The 24,281-nt window shown below is 35.1% G+C and overlaps 5 protein-coding genes and 1 non-coding gene across 7 annotated transcripts in view; 5 read left to right on the plus strand and 1 right to left on the minus strand.

Moving 5' to 3' along the window:
• Nucleotides 1-224: 224 nt before the first annotated feature.
• On the plus strand, nt 225-296 carry TRNAA-CGC (transfer RNA alanine (anticodon CGC)). Its single transcript has one exon. It is a non-coding gene; the product is annotated as a tRNA-Ala (tRNA).
• Nucleotides 297-467: 171 nt separating this feature from the next.
• LOC136780384 (ferritin, heavy subunit-like) lies at nt 468-1,679 on the plus strand. The gene is made up of 4 exons (XM_066738700.1): nt 468-506; nt 591-836; nt 920-1,114; nt 1,398-1,679. Exons 1-4 carry the CDS (start codon nt 468-470, stop codon nt 1,677-1,679), a joined length of 762 nt encoding a protein of 253 aa, XP_066594797.1.
• Nucleotides 1,680-2,410: 731 nt separating this feature from the next.
• On the plus strand, nt 2,411-10,087 carry LOC136777846 (serine-rich adhesin for platelets-like). Its single transcript, XM_066734437.1, has 7 exons — nt 2,411-2,931; nt 3,246-7,279; nt 7,363-8,393; nt 8,468-8,746; nt 8,814-9,425; nt 9,566-9,706; nt 9,948-10,087. The coding sequence occupies exons 1-6, from the start codon at nt 2,703-2,705 to the stop codon at nt 9,663-9,665; spliced, it is 6,285 nt and encodes a 2,094-aa protein (XP_066590534.1). The 5' UTR covers nt 2,411-2,702; the 3' UTR covers nt 9,666-9,706; nt 9,948-10,087.
• The window catches only part of COX6B (Cytochrome c oxidase subunit 6B), a 52,856-nt gene continuing 38,533 nt past the window's right edge, over nt 9,959-24,281 (minus strand). Inside the window, exons 1-4 of one of the 2 annotated variants that reach the window (XM_066734508.1) lie at nt 11,008-11,201; nt 10,749-10,933; nt 10,386-10,683; nt 9,959-10,091 (exon numbers count right to left, since the gene is read on the minus strand). In XM_066734508.1, the coding sequence (XP_066590605.1) occupies nt 10,449-10,683; nt 10,749-10,933; nt 11,008-11,067 (480 nt within the window). In that variant the 5' untranslated portion in view covers nt 11,068-11,201 and the 3' untranslated portion in view covers nt 9,959-10,091; nt 10,386-10,448. Of the gene's footprint in view, nt 10,092-10,385; nt 10,684-10,748; nt 10,934-11,007; nt 11,202-24,281 lie in introns of those variants that run through there. The other variant, XM_066734513.1, reaches the window with a different exon arrangement.
• Nucleotides 11,417-13,405, plus strand: wol (Dolichyl-phosphate beta-glucosyltransferase wollknaeuel). Its single transcript, XM_066734489.1, has 5 exons — nt 11,417-11,643; nt 11,748-11,922; nt 11,986-12,182; nt 12,271-12,379; nt 12,453-13,405. The coding sequence occupies exons 1-5, from the start codon at nt 11,572-11,574 to the stop codon at nt 12,896-12,898; spliced, it is 999 nt and encodes a 332-aa protein (XP_066590586.1). The 5' UTR covers nt 11,417-11,571; the 3' UTR covers nt 12,899-13,405.
• LOC136777947 (toxin Tbo-IT2-like) lies at nt 19,574-23,962 on the plus strand. Its single transcript, XM_066734522.1, has 3 exons — nt 19,574-19,817; nt 22,574-22,655; nt 23,077-23,962. Exons 1-3 carry the CDS (start codon nt 19,733-19,735, stop codon nt 23,210-23,212), a joined length of 303 nt encoding a protein of 100 aa, XP_066590619.1. The 5' UTR covers nt 19,574-19,732; the 3' UTR covers nt 23,213-23,962.

Genomic DNA, 24,281 nt, shown 5'->3' on the forward strand with positions numbered 1-24,281 from the left:
TGATTTCTCATTAATATAAGCATCGAAACTTAATAATATAATTTTTTTTTTAATATCATTATATTAATTTAATCTAAATACCTGATTTTTTGGATCAAGGATTGCCTTTTATTATTTTTTAAGGATTAAAATTAAGATGATATTCAGAAAATATATAATATATATTTATTTCGATAATTTGCTTGTGTACGACTTATTGAAATTTTAAGCTCAAAACATCAATCGGGGGTGTAACTCAGTGGTAGAGTGTCCGCTTCGCATGCGGAAAGTCCTGGGTTCAAATCCCAGCTCCTCCAAGTCTTTTTTTTTTTTATTAATTCTCAAGTTCACTGAACTGAAATTAATTACAAGATAAAAGAATTGAGGATCACGACTATAATGGTTACTACACATTTTTGAAATATACATATTTATTTGGAAATTATGTCAGGTGCAATAAATCCGTCGTAAATGGTGTAAATCAAAATATGATTTTCTTTCCTCTTTTAAGCAGATCGCTATTTTGGGTAAATTTTTATCATAACTTAAGCTTTTTTCAGTTTTTCACGTTTATATTTTGTACTTTCAAATTATATGTGTATATATTGCAGAATATAAATAAAAAAGGTGTTTTTAATAAAATTTCAACGAACAATTTAAAGAGATTTCCATTTCAAAAATTGTTTGGAAGGAACTACACAGATGATGCAAGAATTGCAGAATCCTGCAATACAGGTCAACCTACGAAATGGCCAAGTGATCAAATGGTCAAGTTCCAATTTCACAGAGACATAGAATTGGTTTTCAATCGGCAAATTAATGCAGAATTTAAAGCATTTTATTACTATCTTTCTATGGTAACAGAATCTAAGATTAAATAATATTTCCCATTTAACGAGTATAAAGATCGAATAAAATAATAATATATTAATTTTTAAAGGCTGCGTATTTTGGTCGCGTGGATGTAGCCTTACCCGGATTTCAGTCATTTTTTATGCAAATGCACCATGAAGAGCACGATCATGCATTACAATTCTTAAATTATATTATTATGCGCGGAGGAAAAGTTTATTTAAACCAAATTTGTTCTCCTGGTGTGCAAGATGACTGGGGATGTCCCCTGAATGCTTTAAAAGTAAACAACATTAGCCCTGCATTTACAAAAGCTTGAGCAGCTTTCAAACTCTACTGCTTTATACTTTAGTTAATAATCTAATATTTCCTATGCTCCACCTATTCCTTCTTTTTCAATTTTCTACAAAAATTTTAATAATATTATCAGTAGTTTTTATATAAAAAAAGATATGCTTTGTCAGTTGATAGTAAATTTCATGACATAGAGAGCTTAATTAAAAAAATGAAATAGTTACAATATATGTTAAAAGTAATATATACTTAAAAATTATTTAATTTTGTAGACAGCTTTGCAACTGGAGATTGAAATCAGTGAGAAGTTAGTTGCTGCTAACGATGTAGCCAAAATATATAATGATTTAAATGCAAGTGACTTTATTGTAACAAAATTTATGGATATACAAGTGAAAAGTGTTAATGAGATGGCAAAGTTAGTCTCAGTTTTATCCGGTATAGGTGATTCTTCACTGGCACGTTTCATGTTTGACAAAGATCTTCTGGTTCATTATGTAAAACCCAAATTTAATGTGCTAAAAAATCAATTAAAAACTGATAATAATAAATGATATTTTTCATATGTAATATTGTAAAATAAGTTTTATAATTGAATATTTTTGTTAACAAACTTTTGATAATAAATTATATTTGTAAAAGAAAAATAGTTCAATTTTACAATAAATTAAATCTAAAAATGGGTCCTACTAAACTCAATTATGTTAGTAATCCTATATTTTATGTATAGCATATACTATTATTAATGTAATAGGGTTTGACAAAAAAATCACTTTAAAATTTTAGTTTACTTCAAAGCGGTTTAAAACACAATTCCGTTATTTTAATTGGTTAATTCGAACGAACTTAGTATTGTTCTGTGGTTTATAGCAGTCCCGCAAAGATTCTTTTAAATTTTCATGATGATAATTATCCTTTGAGGAATGTCTATAAAATAAAATTACGTCATTCATCTAAAGAGTTTTACTATAGTATTGTAACTCTAACATCAGAGACTGATATTATTATTTTAGGTTTTTTTTGGCTCCGAAAAAGCTAAGGTTATACCGGTTATACTGTTAAATAAAGCATGTTAAGCTATATAGATAATACATATGTTATATACATATGGTTAAGGTACGTGAGGTACGTTAAGGCTGGGTCAGTCCAATCCACTCTATTTCATATTCTTATCCCATTCCAATTCCGTCGAACACTGTATCCATTATTCGATTCCATCTGTTCCGTATTTCCATCTCGTTCTATTCCATGATTAATCATCGCAATCATCGTGTGGCCTGTGGGTCGTGTTGCTTGCTCATGGTCAATTGTTTTACATAAATTTGTCAATTGTAATGTGAAAGTGATCTAAATGCTTTAAAGTAACTTATCAAGGATTTATTGTTTATTTTAATGAACCAATCAAACTCCCTGGCAATAAAATAATACCAGCGCTTTGTTCACAGCTTTTTTTATACGGTTTAAGTCAAATACGCAACAACTGCACTTACATTTTATAAAAGTTGATTCTATTTCGGTTAACTTAGGTTTTTAAATGAAATGTTTTAATTACTTGAGATTTGAGGTTAATTTTAAGGATGGCAAGCGATCTGTCCAGTGGATGCACGGAAACTATAGAAATTCTTGATGGGAAAGAAGAAGGTGAAATATCTTTGGAGGATGTGAGCTCGTCTGAAGAAAGTCATCCAGCATGTGCCTACAGGAATAGAATATCACAATGTCCTGCATGCATGTCAACTCAGTATTGTGCATCTTGGTGCACAGCTCCTACAAGGCTAATCCATGATAGGAATTACAATAATAGAGGTAAGCTAATATTGCATGTAACTGCAGTTGCTGAATTTTACTTATTGCATAATTGATTAATTACCCAGCTTTTAAGCTTGCTCTTAGCAAATATTGATATTTTATTCTTTTCTTTTATTCCTTTTGGGTTTCAAAGTTTTTAATATTAATTTATTTATATACTTTTACTTAAACTTTGTTCCATTAGATTTACTAGAAATGACAAAAAAACCTAGCAAATTACATAGAATGTGATTCTAATCAAACATAAAATTAGTTTCCTGCATAATGTTAATGCTGCTCTAATCAAGTAGAAGTTCATATTATTCCTCAAGATGCAGTCCATGGGAAAGAGAATCGCCGTCGTTTGAAAGAATCTACACCTTTGGGAGTAAAATATTCTTCCTCAAAGCTGCAAGAAAAGAACGATGACTTGGTACCCATTTCAAGTGATAGTGACATGGAGATTGTTGGATTCATAGAGAGACCTAGTCAGCTTCTATTGCATAATTTGTCAAAAGCTAGAAAAAAGAGGAAAAGAAGAAAAAGGACTAGTAGCGGCTCTACATTTAACGTTGATGATGCTGTAATTTCTGGACCTTCCATAGACATAGCTGTAGCAGATAAATGGAGTTCATTAAATGGCAATGTTTCCAAAGAAGTTAGTAAATCCAGATCGCGGCATAAAGAAGGAAATTCAGTACATAGGAGCTGTAGATCAAGAGTAGCTATGAAATCCCCTATCAGACATAAATCTCCAAATAAAGGAAGACTTTCCCCCAGACGATCGAGATCTCCAAAAACTCGTCCAAGATCTCCTTTAAGAAGATCACCTCTGAGAAGATCGCCTCTTGTAAAACGATCACCACGTCGGGGAAGGTCGCCAAAACGCAGTATGCGCGAATGTAGAAAACTTTCGAAACTTGATTCTAATCCCAGAACAGTCAGTGATATAGAAGTATACAACAATATAGCTAAATTATTAAAGAAAACTAAGCAAGCTGAAAATGTTTCATTAGGATCAGCTGTTAAAAAAACTAAAGAGAATGCCTCGTCTTTAAAAGAAAAGTTATCTCATCTCCTAAATAAAGGATCAGACAATAATGGAAATACTACAAATTTTTCTAAAGAAAATGCCTCAGCACCAATCAGTAATAATCACAATATTGATGACGAGGACGATATAGCTGTTTTGAGGCAAAAAGCATTGGAAACAAAACAGAACAAAATTCATAAATCTAACGAAGAATCAAAAGTATCAGCTAAATCAGAAGCTGCTTCAATGAATTCTCAAATTAATAGTGATAAGCTTGATATAGAAGATTTGGAGTTGAGGATGGCAGCATTACGCTCTGCTATAATAAAGAAGTATCAGAACAAAGCAAAGAAGGGTGTAAAGTCTGGAAAGAAAACAGCCAATCGAAGCGAAAGTCCTTTTACTCAGAGTTTTCTAGACAATATACCAATCCCTACCGAGGGAGAAGAATACTACACATCTCCTTGTACTCCACCTTTGACAATTGGAAATGTACAAACAGAAGACATGGAACTGGACACAGATGTGGAGAGAGAGAAAGAGAAGTTGCCTTATTCACCTACCGATAAAATTACTACTAGCGTACCTATAGATTCTGATCTCCTGAGAGTCAAATCGTCCGACGTATCGTTTATTAATCTTAATGAAACAAACAATGCTCAATCTATTGATCCCGTGGAATATCTGCAGGAGGATCAAACTTTAAAAGATAACATATGCAAGACCAATTCTTACATGCAATACGTCGATTCTTGTGATAACGTTAGCCAAGCTATTGAACCATCATATGGGAATACTCCATATTCTCCATCTGACCCTATAGAAGCTTCCAAACCAGATTTTCTCTCAGTTCCTGGTTCCATATCTTGTATTCCTATTTCTAAATTATTAGCCAACACCTGTGATGATAAGATGTATGAAAGGTCTGCCAGCCAAAGTCCAAAAGTTCATTCTAACGACGACGTACCTTACTCCCCTTCGGACGTGCTCAACTATGACCTTGAGTCATCATTTCAATCAAATTTAGTAGCAGATGAAAATGAGAATCAGGCCTTCCTGGAGAGCGTCGAGCGTGCAAGGTTAAATCTGAAAGCGAGTTTTGATTTATCGGAGAGTCAGGGGGAAGATGCGATACGATCGCAAAATTCAACCACAGAAGATTGCAACGACGTCTCAGGAAAGAGCGGTTCGATATCCAGAGCGTCTTCTTTGAACGGGTCCTTTTCACCAAACGGGTCTTTGGTGACCATTGACGATCTTCCAGAAACGGATGTGGATGAAAGTTCGATAGCGGCCATTGTCACTGATACGCCTAACATTCCAAATGAAATAAGGCGTCTGCCCAGTAAAAGATTCACGGAGGAACCACTGTACATGCTGGGTGTGTCGGACATCACCAAAGATGAAAATAAAATTCCTACTTTGATCAATAGATCTCTCGTTCCGGCCTTGATACTTAAGTCCAATAAACATTTGCAGCAGCCGTTGCCAAAGGAAGGTCGAAAGAAACGACAAGTTCAACCAGAGCCTACATTTAAAAATGCAGAAATGCTACCAGTGGAAATTGATTCCGAACCTGTATCGAGGCCAAATACTTCTTTTAAGCCCATAAAACTTTCGTCTTTTGTTAAGCCCGTTGCTAAATTAGCAACTACACCGGTGGCATTCAATGTTGCAACTAGTGATGAATCAGCGAAAGAAGAGAATCAGCCTGAAGTAATTCAGTTTCAAGAAAATGAGACTACAATGTTAACACAGCCAATTACAGAATATCTAATAACGAATGATACCAAGAAAGAAGTAATAAGAGAATCTGCAATTAGTTCTAAAAGCTCAAAGAGTCTATCCGAACCAATTTCATTAAGGAAAAAAACGAAACGTGGAACTAGAGGTGGAAACAAAGTGAGGCTCACGAAAAAACAAGCAACTAGTAGTAAATTGAAAAACTTATTATCAAAAGACACCCAAAAGGATAATAGAAGAAATAAGAGTTCGAGTAGGTACTCTCCTAATCGAAGCAGAAAGTCTACCAGAGATAAAGAATTATTATCTAGTGAAAGAAGATCGCGTAACTCTAGATCTTTAGAACACAATAGGTCGTCGACATATGATACTCATGGTAGCCAGAAGAAACAAAGGAGTTCATCGGTTTCCAAGACTATTGTAAATACTGCGAAAAGTAGAAATTCAGATATAAATTTTGTGAACTCCAAAGAATCAAGTAAAACTGCGGAGTATTCGGTAGATAATGAAAAGTCAAAGGAAGGAATTGTGGACAATAAAAAGAAAAATATTGTGGAAGAATCTAAGATTTCAAATTCAGGGTCAACTACTTACGAAGCCGATAAAAGGAGGCACAGCTTGGACGAGGATGAGGATGAGTTGAGGGCTAAGTTATTGGCTTCTTTGGCAAAACGCGCTAAAACCTCTGAAACTAGCTTAGATTCTACCAACGCAAACACAGCAAAAACAGTAGCTGCTTCGACCAATTTGGAGTCTACTAAATCCGTGCCAACTGTTGTTGTGCCATCATTAAATACAAATCAGACGAGTTTAGCTTCGAGTAATAATTCCACAGCCTTACCCAGCCCAGTTACTGGATCGAATGTAGAAGATAAGGAAGCTAAGCAAGAATTGGAAGTTTCAAATGTACCACTTAATAAAACTAGTAAAGTAGAGCAATTGCAACAAGCAGCGTTGGTTGGTGAAAAAAGAAAATCAACTACAATTCTTAACAATCCGCTTAACAAGTTGGTGAAGAAAGATCATGTTAACACCAATGCCAAAGCAACAAATCAAATAAATTTAAATGCGCAAAATAGTACGATTGTAAATCAAAAGAATTTAAATGCGCAAAATAGCACGATTGTTAATCAAAAGAATTTAAATCTGCAAAATAGCACGATTATTAATCAAAAGAATTTAAATGTGCAGAATAACTCAATGCTTCACGCTAATCAACCTATCGATAGCAAATCTATTAGCAATGTGAAAACTACTGAAAATAAATGGTCCACTAGTTTAAAAACTTTGAAGTTACCAGATACACAGCGGCTTGTTATTAACTTGAATTCGGATTCGGAAAGCGATTCTGAGGCAGAGCTTAACAAGCGTTCATCGAATCCTGGAGATGCGGAAAAACGAACAAGCAACTCGGGAACTCCAATAGATTTTGAGAAGAGCGTGGATCAATTTTTGCGAGATGTTCGAAAGAAACAGGAATCGTTAACCGCTTCTACTCCGCCCCCTACTGGGTCTCCCGTTGCTAGAAAAAAGAGTGTAACTAATGCCACTGTTGAAAGTAAGAAAACGACAGCGATGCATACACCATTGGTAATTTTAATTTTATTTATAAAGTTTGTTGTAAACTAAGGGTGGACATATATTCTATATCAAAGTATAAATAATTTTTTTAGGCTGTGCGTCATCTACCAGCATCTCAGCAAGAGGAGTACCGTCGATTGAAGCAACAAATTGTAGAGCGCGAAAAATTGAAAATGCAGAAATTGATAAATAATACTGCTACGACGAAACTCAAGGCACCAACTGTGTCAAACCCTTCCAGCACTACAGCGTCGATATCTTCGTCGTCTTTGTCTTCGAAACAAAATGATAATATTTTGGTAAAGATTACGAATGAGAAAGCGTTAACTTCCCAATCACTTAATACAAAAACCAACGCAAATGTAGATAATTCTACAAAAACTGGGCAAAGTACCTTTGTCAATCCTAAAGCAGCGACAAAGCCAATGTCTAATCTTAGTATACAAATTCAAAATGAATTTGTTTCACGAAAATCTAATGCCTCTCGAAGAATAATAGATAAAGGGACAGATGATACAACGAAAGCCGAAAACGAAATACCAATGGTTCAATCGAGACCAAGTTTTGGCTTGCAGACTTTAATAAAAGATTCAATTAATTTTAAAACGAATAAAGTACAAGAGAAACCAAGTTTGTCTAGTCACGTTACGCAACCTGGTACATCACCTGTAAATATAACTTTACATAGTAATCAAATAGTAGTTAATGGTGATAATTTTGCTAAAAGAATCCAGGGTGATGCTGTTGTAAATATTAATGAAAAGAATGATGGAAATTTGACTAATAATAATACTACGATAGATTCAAATGCATCGACATTTATAATACAAAGCAGTTGCGAGATTATTAACAGTGTTGATAGTTCGGAAGATACAGAAGATTCTACTATGGTCTTATCAAACTCCAGCAAAAATGATTCTATTAGTTTATCTAATATTAAAGGTGTGGATGCTGATAATGCTAAGCAAAATCTTAATGGTAATGTTAATAAAGCAAGTATCAAACAGGGATGGGATACTATAAAAAAGCAGGTTGAAACGGAGTTGGAATCTCTAAGCGATCTTCCAAAGGAGAAGCTACAACAACACTTGACAGAAACAGAACAAAATTTAGTAAAGAGAAGGTAAAAATGTTTCACTGTATGATTTATTGTATATATGAGGAACAGTTTTTGATAAAAGACATTTTTCATTAAAGGTACACAGTTTTGGATGAGCTTGCCGAATTGTCAGGAACTCTTCGGCAGTGGTATATAGAAAGGGATCTTCAAACAGGTCTGGTTGAGGATGTGAAGAAATTAAGGGAACAATTAAGGATTGCTGAAGAGAAATTGCAAGAGCAAAAAAACCGTATCAACACCATGGGGCCAAAAGTTGTTGTAGCTCATGCAAAGGTTCATAGAGGACGCAAGGAATGCTATCATTTAGCTACGATATGTTCTGAACTAGGTCAACAAGTCAAAGGAACAGATTACCAGTACGTAATAAAAATTCATTTTGGATAATGAATCTCACTATTTCGAAATATGTCCCATCGTTTTCAGATTGCCAGAAGCAGGTGCAAATCTGTTGGATAGTAGATTTAGGGAAGTTAAGGCTCACATTCGACAATTGTCTAAGAAGAGAATACCGGCCGTACGTCCGACTGACTCCAATAGTTCCACGTCATCCCAAAACCCGTCGAATATTGCAAAAGAAGCAAATACCATGGAAATGGATGGACAATTGAAAAACGCGTGTAACATAAATCCTGAAGTGTCTGATGAGTGTGCCAAAGCTGTTGATCTTTCTAATTGTTTCAGCTTAGATCTTAGTGCAATGTCATTAGATACTTCACTTGTAGAAACGGATGAAAGGAGGAAAACGATCGTTGAGAAAACGGTAGTACAAACAGCTGCAGATGAGTCGATGGTAGAAATAACTACGGCGGGGGAAACAATGGCAGAAACAGTTATCCCAAGGGAAAACGAAAAATTGGTTCTGGAAGAAGAAACAAGCCCTGCTTCTGGAAAAGAGTGTAGTGAAATTGAAGAAATTGCTCGACCTAGTGAAACCACATCGAGTTCATTGAAAATAACAAACTGTGATGCTCCAATATCAAATAAAAAGATCATCGCGCCTTATATTTCAATTTTAACGCATATGAAGGAACCGAGGTGGGTTTTTTAACAAGATCTTAACGTTCTTCTCTTTCTGATGACGTAAAAATGAATTTAAATGTCTAGAAATAAGTAGGCCTATCTAATCGACGTTGAAGTTTTGAGGATGTTCTTGTGCTTTTTTCCGTTTTAATTAGGAACACGAATCCAAATGGAATTCTTTGTCCATACGAGTTAGGAGGAACCTGTAGTGACAAAGACTGTCAATTCGTCCATCATTCGAAGGGCCTCGTTTAGTAGCTTATAGCTGCTACACCGACGTGGCAAACAAATCTTGAGTAAGATTGTTCTGAACATTAAGAAAGAACTTTTAATTGGGTCTTAGAATTACTATAAACTTTTATTAGTTAAATTATTTGTTTTACAAAAAATTTCATTTCTAATCTTTTATTAAACTTAATTTTGCCTTTATTTTTTTTTTACGGACGGATCACGATACTTGTACAGTTTATTTTTTTTAGCTTCTGACAATTCTGCATTTATCTTCAACCCTGCTTCTTTTTTTTTTTAAATTTCCAGACACAGGTTGTGCAAAGGCAAGAAAGGAACTCAATGGATTTATTCCCTTGCTCCAAAGAGCAACAATCACCTGAAGATGGTAAGTTGTCTTCATCATAGAGGTGAAAGGAGTTTGTGCACAAATTAAAATCCTTATTTTATTATCTAAAAAAAATACAATTAAATGTAAATATGAAAGCTTTAGTTATTGGCTTAATTTTTTCAATAACTTCAGAGAGAATTTCTTTGAATATTTATTTTTTATAATTCGTAAAGTGTCTTATAGTTAATGAACAGTTAGTGTGCTTGATATAAGACAGTAAGAAGAATTTGTTGACCGAAGAGAAACTGTTGAAGAAGTATAATGTGAATATGGATCGCTCGACGCGACTGAGCTCTGGATTCAATTACATTTCATACGACTATATTAATTACCTCATAGTTACAAAAGTCTGGTACCTGTATAATAAATATTCAATATTTTCCTAAATCTGTTTCGTTTATTTTCCTTCTGAACTTCGTTTAATCACCATATTTGTAGCCAGGGAATTTACCCTGTTTAGTACCCTTATGCCAAGCGAATCTACCAGTTGTTCGTAAATCGTCGAAGTTTTCGATCCATCTGGTAGGGCAAAATGTTTCGTACGCCTTCTTAAACCAGGCGCATGCTTCAGTACCTTCGCCTAAAATTTTTTCGCACCGGTAGAAGTCTGCGTACATGACGTAACACCTTAATGTTACATCCGTTTGCTGAAATCTACAACAATTGTTTACATAAGCAATGCACAAAATGAATTGGTAATTATAATTTTGCTTTACTACCGAGGATCTTCCCGAACTGTTCTAAGTGGTGGATCCCCCTGTTGCAAGCAAGGATCATCTTCATCTACTTCAATCATGACCTTTTTCTTCGATGACTTTGATGAAGAATTTGACACTAATTCAATTTTATTAGTCGCATCTTTCAATGGGGTCATATCTGTATCTTTCACTAAGTTCTTTTCCATCTAACAAAAAAAGTTATAACAAAATTTTAAGCTATAGTATTGTAATTAAAATATAAAAAACTATTATAGCTGACTATAATCTTTTCATTTCCGTTGTCAACGTTCTTGTTTTCCTCGGATTTGCGAAAGGGCATATTCAATATATAAATACGTGTATTAACGTTTGCAAATTAATTAGTATTTTTATAGAAAAACGAGAGATGAGAATCCACTAAATTTTTCGCAACTGATCAACTGACTGATTAACGAAATAATGATCGGTTTTTATTTTTTGCTATCAATAAATTAGAGTAAGTTGTGTTGTTATGAGAATTAATAATTGCTAAAAGTATACTGTTATCCATTACATATGTGTATACTAACACTAGTATACTCTCTATCTGTGTGAATTACAAATAACGCTATACGTCACGTCACGTTACTGCTCAATGCTCAGTACATACGTATGTACATACACGTACACTGACGTACACTACACTCAGCCTAGTCAGCTCAGTAGTCAGTGTTTTCCAGTGTTTTCATTCCACCATCCATGGCCAACATAGCAATCCATGTGGGGGAAAACCGATAAAACGGGGAGACACTTTAAGTTTTAACCATTCATTATATTTCTTTTTTAAATTTGCAGTGCATTTAGAATGATACCATGTGGTATTATTGCATATATAAGTCTTTGGCTCATTACTCTTTTTTTTCCAATAGCAATCGGGGTAAGTTTGTAGGTTATGTTACTTGTCAGATGTATTTTAAAAGTATCATTTCCAGTTATAATTATGACATAAATTGTTTTAACGATACATTTAAAATATTTCAGTTTTGTTTATTTCTTTACACAAAAACGAGTCCATATCCTACAATATTTCGTGATGAGGCAGAAAAATATTTCTTTCATCCTAAGACGAAAGACAAGAAAGCTTTTCCATCACTCTATGACAAGTGGTCTATTCATCTTAGTGTGATAGTTCCAGCTTATAATGAAGAAGAAAGGTGTAAGACTTTCAATACTCTTATTTATATTATGGAGAAGCAAATGGTATATTTTTAATTTTTAGTACCACCAATGTTAGATGAGTGCCTTGATTATTTAGAAAACCGTAAAAAGTCAGGCCTTGATTATGAAATTATTATAGTCAGTGATGGAAGTAAGGATAAGACTGTTGAAGTAGCTCACAGATATGCAGAAAAGTATAATACAATCAGAGTATTGCCTTTAGTTAAAAATCGAGGTAAAGGTGGTGCTGTTAGACTGGTTAGTAAATATATTCCAGCCTAGTGCTCAATACATTAAGAATACTTTACATAAATGCTGATAATTTATAAGTTTTACTGATTTGAAGGGCATGCTGAGTGCTAGAGGAAGCGCGTTATTGTTTGCTGATGCAGATGGAGCAACAAAATTTGAAGATTTAACAAAATTAGATGAAAGTTTAAAACAAATTTTGGGATGTAAGCAATTTATGTATTACAGCAGCATTAAAAATGCTATTAGAAAATTTAATGAAAGTATAATTTTTTTCAGTTGACTATTCTACTAATCCCGAAAAAACAGCAGCATCACAGGCCATTGTATGTGGATCAAGGGCACATTTGGAAAAAGAAGAAATTGTGAAACGCTCAATTTTCCGAATTATTTTAATGTATGGTTTCCATTTCTTGGTATGGCTATTCTGTGTAAGAGGAATACGCGATACCCAGTGTGGTTTCAAGCTGTTAACTCGATCAAGTGCTATAAGCATATTCCAAGCATTGCACATTGAAAGATGGGCATTTGATGTTGAAATGCTATATATTGCACAATCATTAAACATTCCTATAACAGAGGTAGCTGTTAATTGGACTGAAATTGATGGCTCAAAAATAGTTCCATTTTGGAGTTGGTCGCAAATGGGCATAGATTTAGCCATGATATGGCTTCGATACAGAATTGGTGCTTGGAAAATAAGAAGCCATAAAAAAAATGAGTAAAAACTAAAAAAAACTTGGACATTCAGTAAGAATTACTTGAAAGGAATATTGATTAGTTTTCTTAAGTAACTATTTTACAGCTGACATTAAGTAATTACATACTTAATTTATCAGTTGTTTTATGATACAGAAGTTATTTTACACTAAAAAGCGGTTACCGATAATAAGCTTTACGAGGACACTATTTGTTTATTTCGATTTACCTTTCAAGATAATACTTGGCCTTCTAAAGATTATCATGAACAATGTTACATGAAATACACTTTTGTGTTTTATAATAATTTTTGCATTTTCCGATACGTTTGAATCAAATTCCATAAAACGTAAAATAGCATAAACAATTAATATCATTTTTCCTCTCTAATTATACAAACCCATACCTACAAGCTATTGTATTATATTATATAAGATAAGGCAATCTACTATTTATCCATATTTTTTATGCGTGATATAAAATCCTTTACGATGGTTTCTTCCCTTATTTGTGTAATAAAAACAACTTATACATCTTTGTCAATAATTTTTGTTTTGCTTTTACCATTATACATATATTATAATCATATACGCTGATCCCTATTTAAACCATGGATGTTGTAAATTTTCTTTAATGATAAACAATTCGTCCAATCAGGTTGGTTCCTATTGGGTAAAGTTCTAAGAATTTATCTGTATTCGATAAAATGGGGAGAATTTGATCTCCGAACACCTTGGCAGACTTTTCTGTGCGTCTAATGATTCTGGTTTCCGATGAATCATTACGGGGGTAGCGTGTCGCTCGACATTTATGATACCCTGGCGCGTTATAAACCCCAATTAGAGTATAACATCAAATTTCTACCACATTTTTCTAGTTTTCCTTATTTTCACCGAGAAAAATCAGACATCCCTCGTACAAAAAAATCTATGAAAATGGGGACAACGTTCTTGCGGATCTTTAAAGAAAAAAACCGTATAGATATTTTAATATAAAATACAAAAATGAAGTAGATCGCTAATAATGGAAACTGAACTGGTTTAAATAATTTTAATTTAATGTAAAGTAAAAACTGTAAGTGATAGTACTTGTAACGTTGCACATTTGGATGTAACGTTTACAATTTCTTAATTTTGCGCCATGCTAATCGTAGGCTGATTATCGCGTTGCATAACAGGGGACACAAGACGTTTTGTAGCCTTTATCCTCAGTAGCCGTAATTACTATTTTATTAAAAGTAAATTATTTAAATATGTAGGTTTACATTTTGAAGTGGTCATTTGAATATTCCCCTTCTTATCTACCCGAAAAATCCAAATGTTACACAAGTGCTGTAATAAAGTATTGGTACCTTTTGTTGGATGAAATATACAGAGAGAAGTCGTAGCTACGCTCGTAGGTCTTATTACATTGATAAATGTTCTGCTGTCTGACTGCGCAAATATCATTCTGAAGAAGAAGTATCGTGGGCTGGATGGGAAATTGATTGATATGTATATATAGTATATATAAAATAAGTAAAAGTGTAAATATATATGTGACAGGAAGTTATTTGATAGTTGATATATATGGGAAACTCAACTTTCCATTTATATCGATTAATTAATAAATTAATTAATTTGGATAACAAAGCTTCTATTTACGTTCCTGATTAAAAATCCAATAATCGACGAGTAGAGTTGAGAATTGTTCTGTGATTCATCGCTCATAAATGAATTTTGTTTAATTACTACCTCCCGGTAGATCATGAGATTAAAACTTTTAATCGAAAATTCGTCTCTTTCTTTTTAAGATAAATAAAAATGGTAAACCATCCGATGGATCAAGATGAGCATTATTCTAGAATTTCGTCAGTTGAGTTAGACGTAACGTAATACACGAGGCGATACGAGCGTAATTTAAGATGCACGTGTACCTTACAAAGCGAACGTATTCCACGAGTATTCGCCCAGTTTGCGACAGCTTTCACATCTGCAGCAGACAAGTTTGGAACGCGGATGAATTGCATTCTAAACTTATTGCAAACAATCGGCCAAATGTGCTAAGCGCTTTTCAAAATGCAATCACGATTGCAGAAATAATAATAATAAGATTAATTTAAAACTGAAGCAATTCACGAACTTTAAATTAAAATCTTTGAATTAAAATCCTTCCTGAGAAAAAGTTAAATCATCAGTGATTAAGAGGTTGAATTATTAAAGGTACTGATAAGAAATAATATACTACAAAGAATTTGCACATTGATAATTATAATAAAATTTGTAAATTTACAAAAAAGATCTTCCATTTCTCTCTCATCAATGAGCTTTGTTTAAACGAACGATATCACATAGGAGAAATTTTGCAAGACAGGATGTATCGAGAATCTTCGTATCTCCCGTAGTTTTATCGCGGCTTATAAAAGCCGGGGTATTCGAATGAAAGAATGCTGAATCTTGGCCGAACGTTGCACGCTTGCAGAAATCGTACGTGGGAATCGATCGTCCTGCCTCAGCATGAATGGACGGGAGAAGCTGCGCGAGATAGCTGTTTCATTGGCTGCGCAACTCTTCTTTTATATCCATCCTATTAACCAGCCCATTGATCTCCACGTCACGTGGTCCGTTAAAATATTTTCTTCCTGGTTCCCACCACCCCTCTCGTTCCGCTTTGTACAATATTCGAACAATGCCCGCGTACACCCAGGAAATTCCGAAAATTCAACAAAAGCATCGTCCAAATGAATATGAATCGTAAACAGTTTGATTCGAAGACCTGCGAATCCAAAGAATGAAGGGAAACCTTTTGTGGCAGTGGTAAAAGCCAATAATTGATCAGACGGCGTGGCAAAGATTTCCATTCAGTGGTAAAAGTCAATATTCTGCGAGCCGTATCGACAAATACTCCAGTTGAACACATTTTATTTCAATATCTTATCAGTTTTTAGTATTTTTAATATTCTTTGAGTGTCTGAAATGCATATTTATATAGTCTCGAGAGGCATAGCGAAATATGGAATTTTAACGAGAGTTTCGTTGGAGAAAATCTTTATGCTACTCTTATCATATTTTCTGACGAACGTATTATTACGAAGGAGCTTTCAGAGCTTCTGCGTGGGCGTCAATGAAAACGGATTGTATTGAGTGCACAGACGATTTGCCCCTCTCGCCATTTTCAACGTAGCGTTCTCACCCTCTGTCTTCTGACCACTTCTGCAAATACCACAGCCATACTTCAATGAGATTAGCCTAAGCTTTATGAATTATTTAATATTCCATTTTATGCTACCTTCAAAAAGTGCTTAGGATTGCTTAAATTATGGACACCATTTAAAAGCCTCTCTCTCTCTTTCTCTCATTTAAAATTGCACAAATTAAGTTTAACGACAAAAAATTGCAGAATTTTTCCAGGTAAAATTCTTGACAAAGGATGCTGTAATATTTACGCCCACACACTTGGAAATTAATTATTTTTATCATAGAATACGACACTGGAAGAATTTACTTTTTCATGGGCGTAATCGATAGAAATAGAGAGTCGTAAGCGTAAGGGAGAAGCAAACAGTACTAAATGGAAGCATTAGTTGTTTTTTTAATGGAATAACATAGGTTGCATTAAAGCTTGTAACGTGGCAGATCCATACTGGACCTGTCACGTTAAGAATTCTGAATTTTCGCGCCTAGCGCGCTATTGGTCGTCTCGCTAGAGCTCTCGCGCCTATCGCACCGACGTCGCGAGCACACGGCGAGGGCCGCCGGCCGAGGCTGACACTGCCTAGTAGACCCTTAAAGTAACGGGTACGATTGTTGCTTGCACTTTTTCTCAATAGCGAGCAGAAGATTCCCTAAGCGAAGAGGCACTGGAATTTCGCCTAGACTGAGTTAAAGAGACTGCTTGTTAATAATAAGCTAGGCGAACCAAATTACTTTCGCGATGCTGTCTCTTACCTGGTGCGTATCACTCCCGGGAAGAGACTCGTAGATTTTAAGCAGTGCGGTCGCGATTCGAACGAAAAATCGGCTAGCACAGGGTTCGGCACTCGGGCGACCTTGAAAGAGAGGTTAGAATCACGGAAAAGCCGGGAAAAGCGGCGAAAAGTGCTCCGCGGAAATAGAAGGCCATTCGGTTGGTCCAATAGTGGGCCTGGCGCCCTAACGAAATAGAATTTAAGATAAAACCGAATGCGCCGAGAGCACTAGTAGCAGCGCCGTAAAATAGAAAGAATTATTTGTCAGTTTCTCGACGATGGCCTATTGTACATTTCCCGTACAGGCGGTCGGGAGATGCCCTGGCGATAGAAGCCAGTGTATATAGTTTATGTGGGAATATTGTGTAATAAGCACTAAAGAGTTAAATATAGTAGTTGTGAATTTTGATTTGGAAATTTTAAGTGTGCTTATTTTATTCGAAGAAAAACCTCTCCCAGAAATCGCGCGTTACAAGCTGCTCAGGTCCCAAGTGAAGCATTCTAATAGGACGTAGAAAGAATTTTTAAAGTAGAATAGGAGATGAGTATGTTTGTGTGTGTGTTAAGAGGAGAATCGACAATGGTGTACAGAAAGAGAAATTTATCACAATGTAATTAAGAAAAAAGATAGTAAAGAAATGGAATAGCATGGGATTTATGAAAGCTAAATGAACCAAGGATATGAAAAATATCATTGCGAAGGGACTTTGAGTGGCTTTGAGATTTAAGAATGAAGCAGTATCACCAGTTGCGTTGCATTTGTCTGGTAGTAGGTGGGGAATTGGTGGAAGGAAACTTGATGATGGAAGAGGAAGCGCAGAGTAAATGTTAAAGGAAGGCAATAAAAAGGAGGGATTTCGCATTTCTCACCCCTCTCCTCGTGCTAAGCAGCAGCAATTATACCCAAATGGTTTCGACGCTTGCGCAATACTAAACAGTTCGCTCCGCCCAATGAGACATGCATTGCTTTAAAATCTGAAAGAGAGATCATAAATTTTGTAAAAATTCTTTTTTTCCTTACGTCTACTCTCAATTTTTTAATATAGATATTGTAACGATGTAGCTTCTTTCAGTGAATATGTAACGTTAAAAAATTTATAATTTTGCATCACTTTGAATGTAAAATAACGTTTTTGTAATAAAATTATTTTATTTATAAAAAATAAAATTTTGCCTCGAATTGTAATATTTTTATTTTGGAATCGCCTTTACCTTTATAACTCCAAGTTACACTGTACAAATTATTAAATCATATCACAAAAGAAATTATATTCAACTCTCGTTGAATTAAGTAATCTAAAAATGAGAAATATCCATTACATTTGTAACGTCGCGGATTTCTATCGCAATCCGTGACGCAAGTAGGTCCTTAATTACGTGCTTTTCCGCCGCGAGGTTACGACAGCCTAGTGGCGTCGTGATGAGTGTCTGGTGGCGCTACCCCCGTCTAATCTCTGAACTTCGACCGGCAAGAGACTCCTGACTCACTCGTGGTGCGAAAAAGGCAGGTGGTTCTCAGTCAGATCTTGGCAGCAGAGAGATAGTGACAGGAAAAGAGAGGTCAAATAGGAAACATTGAGTGTCAAGAGTATCGAGTACTGAAGCTCTAATCTGTCGAGGCAAAGGCCTGGATGGAAATTTTACAGGTTCAAGCCGGGAGACTAAATTGCGGCGATCAGATATCTGATTACGATCAGTATCGTGTGCAAATGCTCTTATGCTCGATCATATGCAACCGATCGGGGGAGCCGTAGAAATTAAGGAAGTGCGCGATCGATTAAAGTTCTCTGTCAGGAAAAATCTTTAAAGAGGCCTGGGAAAAAGAAAAGACAGCCTACGCGGGAATAACAGTGAGACAGTAGCATCACGTACATGTAGTAGGCCAGAGAGAAACGAATAGTCTCGTGGAATATTGTCAATTTTTGCCAACTCTCAAGCGATCCTAAGTCTAAGGAATCGAGTTGGGAAGAAAAAATTATGTGATACAGTTGGGCAGATGGATAAAAAAAAAGATTGTTAATTAGTTAACCGAACCATCCGATCCAGGGGCGACCCAAGCGAGGGTCTGGCGCCCAGAACGCTCTAGGAGCTTAAATATAAAGGTAATCCCCCCCCCCTTCGCATTAGCGGAGATTTCAAAGCATCCTACCCGAGCAAAAGCAAAAATCACATTTTTTTGTATTTCTAATAACTATTTTCTTTGCTCAGGCTAATATATCCTCGTTAGGCGGGTAAAGAGAGGAGAGGCGAATATATAACTATATAGTAGAAAAATTAAATTGAATACAATAGAAATAAGCTATAGTATAAAATTGAATTTTTTTACTTTAACTAATTACCTTCCCCTACAGAAAATAGCGCGTTACAAATTTGTTAACTTTATCTAAGGCAATATCTTAAAAAGTGAAATTCAAAGACTCGTGCCAGACTTTAAAAAGTCTGTATTACCGATATAAAATATAAAGCTTTTTGGTTTCTGGTTTGGACAAAAAGAGCTTCATGATTTGAAGAGATGATTAAGTGTAAAAACCTTGTAAAAATTGCTGGTGGAAGAATTTCAAGGTGAAGTAAGTATCTTCACTGGTTGAATAGAGGAGAACTTTCTGGTTAAGGGGTGTTTTTTTGAAAGCAGTCGGTTTTGTACCGGTTAAAACGAGGGAAGAAAAGTGATACGCGTGCGCTGATTAAATACGGCACGCCCCCGAACAACCGGAACTCTATATAAACCAGAAGCGGCAAAACGCGAGGCGCACTTATACCTCGGGCAACGTTGGAAAACGGCAGCTAGCCTAAACTCGATTATTTGTACTTGTTCCAGGTACACCCTTTGTTTAATCGAGTTGATAGATCCACGTACACGCTCAACTTACGTACAAACAATAAATATATAAACAAAAAGAATTTTCAATACGTCATGAAGTTTGCTCTCGTGTGTTTCTTCTGCCTGATGGCTGTTCTAACCGACAGTGCTCTAGGAAACCCTTACTTCGACGATGGTGGTGAGTTTTCAAATTCTCTCCTGTTTCTGATATTTCTAATCTGCTTATATTTTCAATAATTATTTTTTCCTTCATACTAATACTATCCAATACTATTTTTAACAATTACACTTATAAACAATTTTCATAGAAAAATTTAATAAAACGTGATGTAATTTAATTTTAGTATTTTGATATTTTACAAAAAGATAATCAGTGGTTTTAATTGATGAATAATGTATTTGACACTTGCACAGCTGGGTTACATTTTTATTGTTGAGAGGAAATTTTTTATGGTTACCATATAGCGTAGGTGGATAATGGATGTTTCTGTAGAGACGGAGTCACGGTCTCGGTGTGTTATAGTGCGCTTCGATGAACACTTTTTAGTGGAAAAGGTTTTTAGATTTGTTATAAACAGTATTAAAAAAAGAAAAACGAAAGTTTTTGATCATGCAAGTAACGATTTTGGTTAATCAACACCAATGGTTTTCTTAAATGGGATGACAACCCCTTTGTTTAAATAGAAGATTAATTTTTTCATCGTTCTTTTAATTTGATTGAACAATCAACTTTCGAGAGGAAAATTGTATAAAATTCAAGAGACAGAGATATTTTTTTCCAGCTTTGTCATTTCTTCTACTTCAAACATGCCGGACTATAAATATAGATTTTCCACTGCGCTTTTTTAGCTCAACGCATGATCAATAATTCCTAAAAATAATTGTTGAAGAAACAAAGCTCGATCCAATGTTTAAACAATATATTATTAAGAAGCAGTTAATATTTTAATAATTAAAGAAGTTCGGGTTAAGCTAAGCGTCTCACCTTGGCAAGTAGTATAGCCCTAAGCTAGCTCAGACCCAATGGCCTGAAACACAATTGAGTTCCCAGTGCTAAACTTGGCAGTTTGCCAAGCCCAAATAGAAACGGTTCACCTACCAATTAGATCTATTAACACTTTATTATCCAATTAATAAACTCATGATGTATTTACTATGTAGTAAATTTTACTATACTTTACAGCACACTTTAACATTTTCTATAGTCGAGATAAACTATAATATGATCAATGCCAATTTATTTAAAACAAATAATTATAATTCACAAGTCATTTTCCAAACTGATATTTTCTTACAGCACTCAAATTTATTTGAAGATTTATTCGGATTATTTCTTCGGTTTGAAACGGTGGAAGATGAAACAGTCAGGAATTTTTAATAACGTTCAGTGGCCACGTGGTGAATGCTGTCTGGAATGTTTCTCCTAGTGGTCGATTTAACCTTGAGAGAATAGGAAACTTTGCTTCTTGTTTTCATACAATCAATGATGCAAACTATATGAGAGCTTGCAAAGAATGCACAAAAATTGAAACTAATATTAAATCTTACATAGAATTGGAATATAAAAAAAAAGGTATCCAACTTGTTCGACCAATGTTAGAACGTTTCGAAGATCAAGTTTTTATAGTCTTACACTCGATATTGCAAAAGTTACGTACTAAAATTTAAACTTTACAGTTTTTGTAATCTATGGTTTCATTATCAAACTCGAAGCTTGTCTCAACAATATACACAAAGGATGAAAGATGGAACAGCTGACTGGAAGAATTCGATTATTAGTAATATTTCAAAAAATAATTAAAAAGTTTCAAGTTGCAATAAATTTTCCAAAATTTTCAATAATCCCATTAAATGGTGTTTACGACCAATAGTATAGAATTTCATTTAGTCTGGGTCACGTGCAGATATAAAGAAGTCTAATAACTACTTAAACAGGAATTTTCGAGACATAAATTGATTAGCCATATACAGGAGCGAATAATTGATTTTTATAGAGTATCACTAGCAACGGTAAGAGGAAATTTTACAATTTCCGTTGATCTGGCGACGAGCTATGTCAGAAATATTGAAAAGTCGAGTCCCTCGGGCGGCCAAGATGCCCCGCAGGATACGCCAAGCAGACTCTTTAGATTAACCTAATCCTAGTGGTCGTTGATGAGAATTCCAACCAGCGAGAAAATCGAGAAAGACTGCCATTACCCATTTCTTGCATTTCACCCAACCTTTTTTACTCGCAACAATGTAATTGCCGGAAACGCCACCATAATTTCTTATCACACCTAATTCAATCTCACCCCTTCTTTCAATTCCTTACTGGTACCTCATTTTCCTCGCTCTTTGTCAACTTCTCAATGTTGCAAAATAACCTCGCTGAAAATGGAACTAAAACAAAGAAGCATTCATTACCACCTTAACATTATAAATGTATTCCAATTACAAAATAGCTGATAAAATAGAACGTTATTAGTGCAGACTCATATTGTAGCTGATCAATACATTATTACAGCTTTATTTTCCACTTGATTATGTCTTAATAAAATTATATTCACAATTTATAAAAAACAAATTTTCATTTTAGCGAATAATCTTCTTCGTCGAAAGCTGAAAGCTTCTCTTGAAAATTCCAATACGTGTTTTCCATCCAATTTAATTTATCTTTAAGAATTTAGTACTTCGAAGGAGTAACCACAAATTATTTCAACATACTGTGCATGTTAATAACGTTAGTTTCCGATTATTCCACCCACGCAACGTGGGCGTTCTATAGATTAAACTGGCACACCCAGTTAAATTAGTAGTCAAATGAGCTGAACGTGGCTCCATTATTGTTTGTTAGTTTTGATACACCTTTTGATGCACGAAATCTGAAATTCCTAATATTGCTGATGTTTTCTACTTGCCTCTTCAAGATAATCCCTTTATTTTCCTTTACAGTTGACGAGGAGGGATTGCAAGGTGTAGATGCGGATTACACAGATAACGCGTTGGAGAATCTAATACGAGAAGCACAGCAAAAGTGAGTACATTACAACCCACCTCTACCTCCACCCTTTCTATTCTTGGCTTATCTCACTCGCCCATAGTCTCTTCTTACTAAAAATTGTGCTCTTCCACGGTAAATTTGCCTTCCAACACGGACATTTTTAGATTGTAATAACTTCTGAAAACAAGATTTAAAAAATTCAAAGTTTTGGACGGTAGAATAAATTATTAAGATTATATAAAATAAACATCAACAATAGTTAATTTTAAAGTTTCACGTTGGATCGTTTTAGTACAGATCGATGAGGGTTTTGCAGATGGTTTGACAGAAAAAGATGACGTTGTATTAAGGATGACAAGTCGATCTTCTTAAATTTGGTGTTTGATGTCTGTGAAGAGCTTCTCTTGATTTCCCTAATCTCGAGTAGACGTTCCTCTTTGATCTATTTGTTTAGGCGAGCCTGCATAAAACGGGGTGGAAATTGCGACCATCGACCAAAGGATTGCTGCTACAGTTCGGCCTGCAGATGCAACCTTTGGGGCTCCAACTGCAGGTGCCAGCGAGCGGGACTCTTCCAGAAGTGGGGTTAAGGACCCTGCTAGTTCCTCTTTAATCTTAACCTTTCATCATTCTTCCAAACTTTTCCACTCCATAATTCCCCACCAATCCCCTCTTTAGCTTCCCTCCATTTAACCTTGCTCTTTTCTTCCAAAATTCTCTCTCATCCCTTTCTCAATCGCTTCTTCATCCCTTCGCACCTGAAGCTTCCCCTATCATATCAGGAACTCAACCAATCGTTCCTCCAACTCAATTCGTTGAGTGCCTAAAATCCTACGGTAAACACAATCAAAAAGTGAACTCTGATAATTTCTTTCAAACGACGCCACACACGGAACTCTCCTCCGAAGAAAGTTCCTCCACTTAAGCTTAATTAATTTTCCATTCCACGACTGGACTTCCCTTCTTCGGAGTAACGAACCCGTTTCTACCTTGGGATTCCAATTCCAAAGACATCGAACTGGTTCCATTCGAGAATATCCTACCCGTATTGCAATTCCAGAGTACCTTCCTAAGGATCTTCGCCCTTGACCTCCTTAGATGCAACGTTACCTGCATAAAAATTATCAGCTTCAAGCCAGTGAAAAATTTGGAAACCATCTGGACCTAACCAAAGATTCGACCATTTGGAGAAATTATCCAATCGACGTCCTCTTTTTCTCTCCAAATCCGCATTCTTACAATAAAAAATTTTTCCTTTTCTGTATGCTTCTTCTCGTGTCTAACCAGGAAACGAAAAGAAACAATTATTTTTTTGAGATAATATGACATTGTATAATCTCTGACGGAGTGAAACTTTGGAATTTGAGAAGAGTGCAAGTCGCTGTTTGATTGGTCATTTCTCCAGTTACCTTGTAACCAATCAGAATGTGTGCCGGATTTTCAAAATTTTACGTGCGGAGTAGAACGAAAATTCTTATATTATAGACAATGGACGCTTAAGTAAAATGGAAAGATTCTGTGCAACTCGAAAGAAAAACGTCCATTGGCGATAAGGTAAATCAAAAGTACAGCTCTTTTACTTTGAGGCTAGATATTACATTCAACCTATCCATATCGCCTCTTAAACTAACATACCTACATGTATGCATAAAATTATAA

The sequence above is a fragment of the Prorops nasuta genome, unplaced genomic scaffold, assembly GCF_024137725.1.
Source record: "Prorops nasuta isolate Cenicafe-Biocafe unplaced genomic scaffold, Cenicafe_Pnas_1.2 PNAS00002, whole genome shotgun sequence".
NCBI lineage: Eukaryota > Metazoa > Arthropoda > Insecta > Hymenoptera > Bethylidae > Prorops > Prorops nasuta.